The sequence below is a fragment of the Lactuca serriola genome, chromosome 1, assembly GCF_051521515.1.
Source record: "Lactuca serriola cultivar US96UC23 chromosome 1, Lser_US96UC23_V15, whole genome shotgun sequence".
Classification (NCBI taxonomy): Eukaryota; Viridiplantae; Streptophyta; class Magnoliopsida; order Asterales; family Asteraceae; genus Lactuca; species Lactuca serriola.
The window spans coordinates 137,559,967-137,573,027 of record NC_136408.1 but is presented as its reverse complement, the minus strand read 5'-3'; the positions used below and the strand labels follow the sequence as shown (position 1 = coordinate 137,573,027).

The 13,061-nt window shown below is 37.7% G+C and overlaps 1 protein-coding gene across 4 annotated transcripts; it reads right to left on the bottom strand.

The window, feature by feature from the left end:
• Nucleotides 1-5,064: 5,064 nt before the first annotated feature.
• On the bottom strand, nucleotides 5,065-12,704 carry LOC145099212 (disease resistance protein RUN1-like). Of its 4 annotated transcripts, none has more exons than XM_079036812.1 (8): nucleotides 12,468-12,704; nucleotides 10,686-11,334; nucleotides 8,835-9,963; nucleotides 8,422-8,745; nucleotides 7,442-8,344; nucleotides 6,740-7,355; nucleotides 5,911-5,981; nucleotides 5,065-5,348 (listed from the first exon to the last, which is right to left on the bottom strand). In XM_079036812.1, the coding sequence occupies exons 2-7, from the start codon at nucleotides 11,258-11,260 to the stop codon at nucleotides 5,944-5,946; spliced, it is 3,585 nt and encodes a 1,194-aa protein (XP_078892938.1). In that variant the 5' UTR covers nucleotides 11,261-11,334; nucleotides 12,468-12,704; the 3' UTR covers nucleotides 5,065-5,348; nucleotides 5,911-5,943. The 4 variants fall into 4 exon arrangements, with proteins under 4 accessions (XP_078892938.1, XP_078892934.1, XP_078892943.1 ...); XM_079036808.1 differs by having other exon boundaries at nucleotides 12,548-12,704; XM_079036817.1 differs by having other exon boundaries at nucleotides 12,563-12,704.
• Between the last annotated feature and the right edge of the window lie 357 nt (nucleotides 12,705-13,061).

Here is a 13,061-nt window from a genome sequence, read left to right as displayed (position 1 = left end):
CTCTGAATTCCCGAAACATCAATGTACGGGTCTCTATCATGACTAATATCTCAGTGCAGAATGCACTCGGCCTCTCATCACAAATATCTATAATGCTCTCCTTGATCACTGAGGATCACAGGAGTCTGGTCAATGATACTACGTGAAATTCTCGGATGGAATGAACTCCCTTATCTGATCATCAATCTGCCCAGCTCCAGAGTCCGAGCCTGATCCCTCATCGACGCCAGAACTACCATCTAGTCTACCACGTAGCGTCACTATACTTGGTAATATACCACCACTAACATCACAATGCTCATCAAAACTCGAGGGATCTTACACACTATAAGTTTCCTGGATTCATCTCAGCCTTCCTTGATTCGAGTACGGATCCTCTGCTTTCAGTAGTACGGGCCCATACTACCTTCCACATCTATCTGTACTTTCCTCAAGTACTGCCTTGACTCCACCAAGTCACTTCTACTACTACTGATCTCTGCTACTCTCATCCTAGGCTTGCCCTAGGGAAATCTATGACTCCACCCAATCCAATCCTCAGCTACTGAAGGACTCTCTATAATGCTAATTAGCCATCACCTGAATACCATCACATGTGATGAGGCTCAGATAATCCTTCGAGTAAAAGACTCATCCCTACAACGGTTAGACTCAAACAAGAGCTGTGCAATAGGGCCAAATCCAGCACTCTGAGATTATTCAACCCTGATCACATGTGACGTGACGTATTCACCTAACGGCTAACTCCCATCACTCAGAGTCCTACAGAGCACAAAGCAAGCAGCATTCGGACACATGAAACTACTCAAGCAAATCTATTCTCATAACGAGAAACTGTACTAGCATACCATGCTAAGCTCATACTATCAGGCATAACCTAAACAGGCTATCCTACTACTGTCTACTCAATACTAGCATGCAATTCTCATAAAGCTGAAACACATATAGCAGGCACATAAGGCATCCTCCTAGATCCTTAGTCCTATTCTAGCATGCTGTTCTACTGAAACTGACAATCATAACACAAGCTTGTATGGGTAATTTGGGAGTACTTACTTGAGCCCGGATGATTGCATGCACCACACCCCTTTCTCTTTTCAAAACTCCTTTTGCTTTTTCTAAAACTCTTTTCTTTATACTTTTTCTAAAATTGTTTTCTTTTCTCAAAATTCTTTTGTAACCATGGTTTTTCTCTTGAAAACTTTATACCACTTCCTTAGTTTGAGTTCAGACACACTCGGGAGTGCGCTCGAATCCCTCAAACCAAGGCTCTAATACCAACTTGTAACATCCCAAAAATACAGTCTAAAAATTTTGTTTTAATTTAATAATAAAATCATAGTCATCGAACATCATATATAATTCATAAACTGTGTATCTCAAAATATCATAACACTTGTCAAAATATCAGAGTATAAACATCCCAGGCTGAACAGATGGTGTGTGCACTACAATCTTCCCGAGCTCCTCTTTTGAAAACTGAGTACCTGAAACCAAAACTGAAATCTGTAAGCACGAAGCTTAGTGAGTCTCCCCAAACTACCACATATCATACAATAACATATAAAGCACATACTGGGCCTTGGCCACTGCATCGGACCGATGTCCGGAACTAACCAGGGCCTTGCCCTCTACATCGGACCGAAGTCCGAAACTAACCAGGGCCTTGCCCTCTGCATCGGACCGATGTCCGGAAATTGCATCGGACCGAAGTCCGAAACTGACTGGGACCTTGTCCCCTGCATCGGACCGATGTACAGAACCAACTGCATCGGACCGAAGTCCGGAACTGACTGGGACCTTGTCCCCTGCATCGGACCGAAGTTCGGAACTGACTGAACATAGCATAGCATGAACACATATCAATTAGCATAAACACATATACTGCATACTGCATCGGATTGAAGTCCGGAACACATAACACATAGACATGCTTGAATCACAAAGACATCAAGCACCCTGAACTACTGCATCGGACCGAAGTCCGGAACTGACTGCTAACTAAACGGGCCGGCATTGTGGCCGTAGACCCGTTCCTACTGGAAGGAAACTCACCTCACACTGCTGAAGTCCCGCAGACTCAATCCCACACTGCTGAAGTCCCGCAGACTTGACCCTAGCTGCTAGATGACAGATTCCCGATCTGTCAACATCAAAATAACACCCAATTAATAATTGGGTTCCACTACATGACTATGATTACATACTTTGGATAATTACTACATTACCCCCAGCTTGGCTTACCCAAGCCCAAGGTCCAATCCATAGGCCCAAAGTCAACTAGGGATCAAAGCCCAACATATGGACCAATTTTCTAAATTGAGCCCAAACCTCTACATGGACTTCACTTAAGGCCCAATTGTCCAGTCCAGTCTAACATGCCCCATTCTAAGGGCCCAATATCATACAACCCTCTAGGCCCAAACTATGGCCCAATTTTCCAAATTGGGCCCAATCTTTTATTTGGGCCTTACCCTAAAGCCCAACTAAATATTCTAGTCCATAATCATTCTTGGATGGCCCATTATTGGCCCAATTACCAATTACCCAATTGAAAAGCCCAACTCAAGGCCCATGTGCCATTAGGGTTTCACATAAAATGACAATTAGGGTTAAGTGTTTCTCACTTAACCCATTAAGGGCTTAACCCACTAAGGACTTAATTCATTAAGTCCATTATTGCTTAGATTAATTTCTGCCAATGATTATTATTTAATATTTCACTTATTAAATAATTTCTCGTGTGTGTCCTGATAATTTCTCAAATATTAGTATTTTCTTAATTAGCCCAATAAGGACTTAGTCCATTAAGTTCTTTACTCTACTAGATAAATGGCATGGAATAGTTTGGGCTTAATTCACCATCCAATCCCAATGGCCCAAAAGTGGGTCCAAATAAGTCCAAGGTCGAAATACTCATAATTAGGGTTTTCCACCCAAACATGGCCAAATAGGCCCAAAACCAATCTCTAAGCCCATTAGGGTTTGCTAGCGGGGCGCCACCCACTACTACCTCAGGTAGTGGTGGTCACTGGCGGCTCACGGTGGCGGCCACCACCTTACGGTGGTGGTTACTATTATTTTTATTATTCATTGTTAATCACAGTTACAAAGCTTTAATCCAAAACTACACACATACACTAACTACCACACACACACACACACACAGCCACACCGTGGTGGCCAGCGGTGGCTTGTGGCGGCAGCCACCATGGCTGGCGGCTATGGTGGGCATCTATTCCGTTTTCCGGCCATTAGCACCTTCTACAACAAAACACACATACAACTACAAGATTTCTATTTGCACAAAGGTCCAGCCACCCTCCCTTGGTGGCTCACGGTGATGGCAACAACACTAAAAGGTAGCAGTAGCGGCGGTTGCGATGCTAGCCACCACCCAATGGTGGTGGCGGTGGTCTTTCTTGTCCCTCAGCCAAGCAAACGAACAGTAACCACAGCCCACCCCCTATGCTTGCAACCCATGAGCTGAAACACACCAAAACTGTCTCTTCGGATTAGCAAATGACGACGGGAACGGGGCAGGGAAAAAGAACTAAGAAACAGCGGCGCTTCGATGGTCATGAAAATGGACGCAGCAGCGGCAAAAACGTAAAAGGTGGGATGGTGGCGGTCGACTCGGACTCGTCAGATCGGAAAACACACGAATAAAGGGAGTGGCGGCAATGTAACAGTGGGACGGTGGTGCTCCGATCCCGATTTCTCTTCTCATCGGAATGATAGCAGCGACAACAACAAAGCGGCACGACTGTGGTGGCGGATGATGGCGTTTCTCGGCGAGGCAGTAGGCAGGACTGGGTTGTCGGGCTTGGTGACGCAAATGGTGGCTGAGGAGGCTCCAATGGTAGCAGCGGCTACCAGAATGAAAGAGGAGATGGCAGATGTAGTTTCTTGCACTAGGTTTAGGGTTTGAACCCTTAAATACCCGCCTTCATACATAAGTTTTCCATAATGGCAAGATAAGCCCCTCCACCCTCCTTTTCTTTCAACATAAATCCCCAATATACCTTTTTAACGCTCAGCCTTAAAATCCTTTACAAATCGAGTATAATACTTACCATTTAGCCCCTGCCTTCTTAAATACTTACAAAACTAATCTGGAACTTACACCTTTAACCCCCAATCTCTTACAGTGTGACAATTAGCTCCTCAAGATCAACCTTTGAAATATAATTATTTATTTTAGGGCTAGTATTCATTCATTAATTAATTTTTTATCTAATAAATAAATAGGGTGTTACAACTCTCCCCCACTTAAATTAGATTTTGTCCTCGAAATCATTCCTTACCATCTCTTATGCGCCGAACCACTCAAGTAACATGGTCACCATCTTGAGCACACCCTAGGCTTCCTAGGGTAGTTGTGACAATCTTCGTAAAGCCCTAAATTCCTAAGGTGAACAAATACCTCGCAACAAGATTACATGTACTCTGTCTGAAATTTGCTGTCTCTAGATGATCTGAATCCCTAATAGACCACTCATACTGAATCATTATAGATGAACCCCGCGGTGGGTAACTTAGCATTACTCAGCAATCTATTACACTTACCATACATGAGATCCTCAGTTACCATTACCGCTTGAGACACTGACTGTCCGAAGCATTGAAATTTGTGAAACACTGAACTGCCTAAAACACTTACTGCCTGAACACTGAACTGCCTGAAACACAGAACTGCATGAAATACTGAACTGCCTGAAACACGGAACTGCTTGAAGCAGTATGCTACCACATGGCTGCTCTCCAAAATCTAACGAGGCCTCCTGGTCTCAGTTCGTTCACCAATTATCTGAAATATCGGGTCCCAGCCCGACTGCGGAGCCAAAGGACTCCCTACTTAGTCACCTCACACAACTCTGAATCGGAGTCTTAGTATATTAAGGTGTAGCATGATAATTTTACATAGTACCCAAACAAAGTATAGAATCCTATCAAAGATTTGAGATTTTGAGTCCATAGACACGATGGACATTGTTGATAATGCAATGATTGAGAGTTGAGACAAATTTTCAATTCCAATTATGATAAGGAAATAGCACACAATTCGAGAAGTGTTTAATTTTGATAACTATGCTTAAAAGAATCATGGGGAAATAACATACAATTCCAAATGTGTTTAATTTTGCAGTAGAGGCTGGTATATATTATCTTAATTCTTTTGGAAAAGTAACATATATTGCTCATTGACTTGCACACGATTGACCTTGAAGATTCCCCCATTTGCCGAATGCATCTATTTTCTAATCATGCCAACCATGTAGCCTCTCTAGCTTTCTCAACCCTTTTCATGTGAATGAAGGATGAGACCTTGAAGATTCCCCCTCACCCTACATAAGAAGGAAAAGTAAGAAAATTGTAAAAGTTTCTGTTACATTCTCTTGATTCAACAATATTAATGATTCCTAGTGACACATCTCTTCCAAACTCTTGAAGCAATTTAAGCATTCTCAACATGTTGCTTGCTTCTATCCTAAGAATGAATCTATCATTAAGATTCCCTAAAATCAAGCAATATGCTTGATCAATTTCATATTGTTTTCCAAAGTGTAATAGTTTGTTATTAACATAGAATCTACCCAAAAACATCTACTGAAGATGATTAATCTATGAATTGGTCCTAATTGCATATTACACTGTGACAAGGAGTGGTGAGAATTCAATCCTAGATTTTGATCCATAGTGTTTAGACATGGTATGAACAGATATTTGTAGTATTCAATGATTCCAAATTTTAATATTTCCACTTTAATGCATTCAATGAAAGGTTATAATTACTTCTCTTATTTTGTTACACCCTAAACCAATTGAGAACTTTGATTCCTAATATTCGGTTGTGTATGCCTTTTGTTCACGCGAATAGAGAAAAGGTTTGGGTGTCAAAAAGTATACCTCATGTGTGCGACCACTTATGTCAGGCTTCATTCAGGATAAAGCTCTGAACCAATAATCTTCCTTTTGTTCTGAAAACAGATAAAAAGTTATGTGTTAAGCATTATTCACAAATAATCCATTCGGACAAAGTAGTCGTATTGGGCCCAGGTATATTTATGTGATCCAACTTATCAAAAGTCTTGATCAATTGAGTGTGCTGATAAGCCCCACACAGAGTAAAGAGAATAAGCAGGAAATTCACAACCAGTAACAATTAACTGATAATAAATGATTTATTAGGGTTTTTTCCCATTCTTTCAAGAGGAAGGGTCTCTCCAATAGCTTTTTCTACTACAATTTTCTTAGCTAACAATTTTCTAGAAAATGAAAAGTTTAAATACTCCTCAGGGTGGGGTAAAATGGATGCCCCCCCCCCCTAAAGATGGTGCTTCACTGATAACAGAATGCTATTAACATACAAAAGAAAAATAAAACTCTCTTAATTGCAGCTAAACTAGGGTGATAAGGACTGGACTTGATCCCAACTAATTTGATGGGCTTCCTGGACCTCCTGCTGTAGACTACACGAATCAATGCTTGGGTCTATTCGTTTTATAAATTTAAAGTACAACTTTTATCTTTAATATTTTTATAAAACATCTTATCTTATGGGTCAATAAAATCAATAGTATATATGATCCAGTTGTTTAAAAGATTTAAGTTATGACATATGTATTAAAATAAATGGGTCATTATCCATGTATTTAAAGAAAGTGGTGATGGGTGAGGAAGGTCATTATACATAAGACATGACAATAAAAATATATTTAACAAAAATCACATCTACCTTGAATGTCGGGGCCGTCTGGAACGAATTTACGATGATAGGGAGACAAGTAAAGGCCAGGCAGAAAAAACTGCAGGTGGTCCAGGATGTATTGTCCTGTTGTAGTTTGAAAATGAGAGAGATCTCCACCAATTATGTGATTCCATGACTTGTAATAACCCAACACATCTTCTTCTTCTTCTCCATCATCCTCATACACAAGACTCACCCCACACTCCTTTGTAAGTTCATCATTTTGATCTGTAACAGTAATAGTAACGTGGTCACCAGGCTCCATCTCATTCATCCCAAACATCCAATGATTTAACACCACCCAACACTCTCCATATATACTATATCTGTCCGTGTTACATTCGTATATCCACATGCGGTTCTTTGTTATATTACTAACTGTGATCATTGGGGTAATGGGGAAATTATCAAGTAGAATTAAAGGCCTCTCATACAAAACTCTCCATGTCTGCAGAAAGCAGAAGTTGAGTCCTTTAAGGAGGTTGTTTGGAGATGATGATGGGATTGTAAATGATATCGATGGCCCTGCGCTTCTATGAATAAACCAACTCGGCATCTCCTGTGCGTCATATGTTGTGCTGAATATTCCAAATTCATAAAACATCTGCCAAATACAAACATCTTAATTAAATGATTATATTATAGTATTTTATGTAGTCAAATAAAGAAAGACAGTTAACTAGACAAAACCTTCATTCGAGATTCCCTAGGATTATTTCCCCCATTCCTTTTGTTATGGAGTAAATTAATCCAGCCCAAGCTATGTAATACCTTTTCCTCAACACTCACCATTGCCTGGATTTTCATCACGCCTTGAATTTCATACGACCCAGGGGTGTAACCTCTTGGAAGATAAAATAACATGAGGGGAGACATTTTGGGATCAAATACAACTTTTTCTAAAGACCCGTGATCAGAATAGAGCAACATTGTTTTTAGTGTGTGTGGAGGATGTTCGACTGACTTCAATTTATTACAGTATAGCATACTAAGTATCTCAACCCTATGAAGGGTTCTCACACAATTGGGCATGGAATGGATAGGATTGTTATCTAAATATAATTCCTTTAACAAGGACAGACTACTGAAATCCATAGGAAAGGATTCAGTGGACAAATTATTATTTGCAAGCGAAAGCCTTACTAGAGATCTCAACAAAGAACTTGAAAAAAACTTCAAATGGCTTGGCATAGCACCCACAAAGGTGGAGGAAGAGGTTCTTGTGCTTCTGCTAATGTTTTTGTTAGCATTGCACATTTCCAGTGAATCCATATCTAAATTTGTATTCTCAGTTTGAGATTCTTCGAGATTACAACCATCTAGCAACATTGTTTTTACCTTCTTTAGCATGCCTATACTTCTTGGAAGTTTTTTAAGCTGGTTGCAGTAGCTTAGATCGATTAGGGCAAGTTCAACACACTGCTCAATTGATTCACAAACCTCAAGCAAACCAGTGCAATTTCTAACTATTAACCTCTCGAGAGCTGGGAATTGGTTAAAGTCACCAAGACTACAAAGTTGTTTACAGGAACTTAAATTAAGAACCTTCAATGATCCAAGCAACCTTTTGTTTTTTAAGCATAATCCATCCAACTATAAAAATGGAAAGAAGTTAGAATGGTAGTGAAATTCAACTAAACATGGAAAAATTATCAATGTAAATAAGTTACCTTTTGCCACTTCTCAAGTCGTTGTGGATTACTATAACAACCGATAAATGATTCAATATTGCTATATGACATGTCAAGAGCAACAAGATTCTCCATAGGTAATTCTGAAGGTAGAGACTTTAAATGGAATCCATGCATACACAAACCTCTTAGTTCCGGTGGAAAGTTCTCATAAGATCCATTCATGTGAACATAATTGAGTTGTAGTAGCATCAAATTATCCATCTTACTTAATGCATCTGTTTTTATCTTATATGATGCACCCAACATCTCTTTCTCAAGCATGCGCATGTCAAGGGCAAGGCCAAGAAGATTTCCCTTACCCTAAGAAGAAACATAATGTAAATAAAAAGTTAAGACCATACACAATATTTTTAACATGCATACTTTTAAAACCACATATGACCTCTTACCTTTTTTTGTTTTAATACTCTGAATGACTCCTCATGACACCATAATAGACTTCTCTTCCATGGCTTGTCATGTGATTCTTGACGTACTTCGAATCTTCCCATCTCTTGAACCAACTGATGCATCTTCAATTCGTTTTTCCATCCAATAGAAAGAAGGAATCGGTCGAGGAGATTCGGGATTCCAGATCTTATGTTTATATTGCATGCTTTTAATATTGTTTCCGCAACATCTCTATCTATGCCAACAAAAAAACAAGCAATATACTTAAACAAGTCCTTATCATTTTTGGATGGCAAAGAGTTAAAGCTCATTCTCAAGACATTATTCACATGAGAATCTGTTTCTTTCTTTAGCCCTTCTATGCACCCTTCCCAATAAGTTACGTCTCGATCATATAAAGATTTTCCCAATACTACAAGAGCCAATGGATGTCCTTGACAATACTTCACAAGCTTATATAACACCCCTTCATAACCTGTCTTGGGATAGTTGCATTTGAATGCATGGAGACACAAAAGTTTCCATGATTCGGTCTCATGTAAGCCTTGAAGCAAGAGCTCTGTATGCTTTGGTTTAATGTCTGTTTTGAATAGTGCACACCTCTCTATCAAATGTCTTTCCTTTGTGGTTACAATTATTTTGCTTCCGGGATGAAAACCTTTGCTTCCAAGTAACGCATCCAACTGATTAAGCATACTAATATCATCAAGAACAAGAAACACCCTTTTACGTGCTACTGCATTCTCTATCTTTGAGGTGTATACCAAAGCATCATGAACTTTAACGGAACTTGTTTTTGAAATGTCACTGCTTAGTTTTTCTTGTAAATCAAGCAACCCATTAAACTTCCCATCACATACCCTACTAACATCTTCAATACAGCTGCTTTTGTGGAATTCGTGAGCATATAGCCCATAGACATGTTTGGCTAAAGTTGTCTTCCCAATCCCTCCTATACCATAAATAGTGAGTATGTCTGCCGTATGTGAGGATCCATCTTTCAACCATGAAGTTATGAACTTAATCTCATAGTCCATCCCAATATGTTGTTGCCGAACACTCCTTAAGGGTACATGTAATCTACGGTGGATGTCCTTCACAATTTCTTCAATAAATTCCGTCTCTAGCCTGAAATCAGATTTTATATGAACCACAGAACTAACAAACTAGATTTGGAGATTTAATTTGTCCAAAGATCCAAAATCAAAATCATATCATAGCTATTAATTTTAATCAAGTCCTTCACATTAAAATGATATTGTGTTTACACTTCTATGTTCTAACCATACAAGTTCCAATGTGCAAGGTCATAAATATTTATGTATAATAAGATAAAAGATGCCAATGTAATACCAGATTTCACTAATGGACAACCTAACTTCACTGCATTTACACAAGACCATCATAACTATCATTGTGGCGTGTTTTGAAAAAAGTGCCAGTTATAGGTAATGTTTTACTGCTTAAAGGTAAGATAAGTTATTTATCATAAAAGACACTATGATAATAAGGTGGTATGGTATAAGTAATAGTAGATGCAGAGCAAACCCTTCAAATCTTGTTTTCTTAATAGAAAGCATACAAAATAATTGGAACAGTTTGTCTAAATGAATTAACTTATAATGAAACACAAAATGCATAAAAAAATGTGTGGAATTTATATCCTAATACATAATATATATATATATATATATATATATATATATATATATATATATACATATATATATGTCTTTTTAATGATGTTAAAGAAACTTATTGAAATGCATTGGGAGAAGATGATACTAACATTCATGTGTTAATCAAACAAAATTGAAGAATTTTGGAAATATAGGTAAGAAAACGGTTACCTTCCATTGACGTCTTTTCCTTTTAAATTAGCTACTTCTATAAGGGCTTTATTCCATCGGTCCATCTTTTGAGCCCATTGACTTCTTTTATTTGCATTTGTCTCTGCCTCCATTGTCTGTTTATGCTTAGCCATTGCATCTCCAAAGCTACTTTGTTGCTTCCTGATATGGGTGGGCTCAACATGATAAAATATGGGGATAATAATATGATCAGATGTCATATGCTGCTCAAGGATCAACACCAATTCATCCAGACACCATGTTGAAGAAGCGTAATTCTTAGATATCACAATGATAGAACCCCGAGATGCCTTAATTGCAGTCTCCAATTCTGGTTTCAGATCTTCTCCTGTTTCAATCTCTTCATCATCCAAGAAGGTATTGATATTGGCATCAATGAGGGCTTTATGAAGGTGATCAGTGAAACTATGACGAGTGTCAACACCTCTAAAACTTAAAAATACATCATAATTAGGACCATCATTTGATGAACTTTGACCATCAGTTGGACTATGACCACTAGTTGATGAAGAAGATGAAGATCCTTCTGAGAGGAGTTCAGAGAGAATAACCATTATGAGTTATGGGTTGATAAGCCTTTGTGTGTCTCAATAAGCTAGAAACTCTTAACTTGTGGTTCAAATAAAGCCTGTACATAAAATCCAAATTATTAATATTTAAAATATGCAACTTCAATCTCATCAAATAAACACTGGAAAAGGAACACAAAAGAATAAGCATTAAGCGGTTGCTGCTGTGTTTGAAATACAAAGAGACGCTGTTAAATCACTACAACAGCAATCTCATGGCAATTATAATTATGTGACAGGTTTTTGGATCCTTTAGCCAACACATATATAGCTAACTAAGTATTTATATAGAATATTCTTTCCCACAAAAACAAAGTATGGATATAGAATAACCATTACATTGCCATGAAATTTATTTTAAAAGCTGTTACCAATTAAACTAAATTGGTTAACCTGTTTTTCTGGCTAAGTTTAGATTCAAGAAAAAAAAAACAAACCAATTTATGCATTGAAACTACAACGCCTCTGTTTTAATTCGATTAGCCCACATAAAGATCCTTATTTGTCTAAGTAAAATCCATATGAATTTCAGTAGAGTAATCATCAAAGAAATCTACACCAAAATACCATTCTTGAAATAACTACAAGATCCACTATTACCTCCCATGAAGGAAAATGCAAAACATATAGGAAATTTCAAGCTTTTACTAGATATCAACAAACAATTGAAAGATGTAAAGTTTTAAACAAAAAAAATAGCAGTTGCTTGGCAAGGTTGTTTAATTATGGATCTCCAAAATTAGCAACAACAATCTACACAAATTTAAAATTCATATATAATTGGATCTAGTATCAGCATACATCTTATTTTAAGTGTTTCAACTAAGAATATTGATGGGCTTGTTCCAAATGATATGTTTCTGAAGCCAACAAAACACGCCTTCCACTTTGCCCTTTCTAAGGGTTCAATTTCAAACTCAATAATATAAGAAACTTCAAAGGTAACTCATTATGACAGTCAAATATTGAAGCTTGTTCATAAACATCATTCAAAAAGAGTCAAATGGAAAAGTCGTGTTATGAATTAGAAAATATAGAGGAATTGAGGAAGCAATGTTAGAGGCTTAAAGAATTCTCATCGTGCAGGAAGTTTTGTTCATCATACTGGACTTTGGGCTAGAAGGAGTGTGGACTATCCTAATTGATATATAAAATTAAACAAAAACAATTGAAATAGACAATATTCAATCACCTGTTGGTGAAATAACCAAATGATTATGATGTGATTTATGATTAATAAGATGAAATTGTCTAACGACATGTGAAACTAACTTGTAAGAAGCCTACAGGATGACAAGGAGAACTGAAACAGCAGTGATAAAGGATGAACCAACAGTGACGAGGCCGAGAAAGATGAAGAGTGAAAAGTACAGAGCGAACCGCGTTAAGTCGATCGGAGGGAAACAGCAAGTCAACGAGGAAGGGAGACGGCCAGAGAGGAGAGTTATTAAAGAAAACTATATATCTAATGATATTTATTGTAGAATTAAAATTGATGATTATTAAAGTGGTAATGATATTTTATTAAGCCAATGTAGTTTCACGAAAAAAAAAATGATATTTATGAAGACAAGCTAAATTCAATAATCGTAATCCCTATTCTAATAAAAGAATACTTTTAATATCCTTTTGACACGTGTCATCGTAGTAGGCTTCCTAATTAATACACATTTTATTCTTTTTTTGTCATGTGTTACCCTTTAAACCTCTTAATTAATGCATGCCAATTGTCAACCTATTAATTCTTTATTTCAAATTTTAAAAATTTCACTTTAATTACAATAAA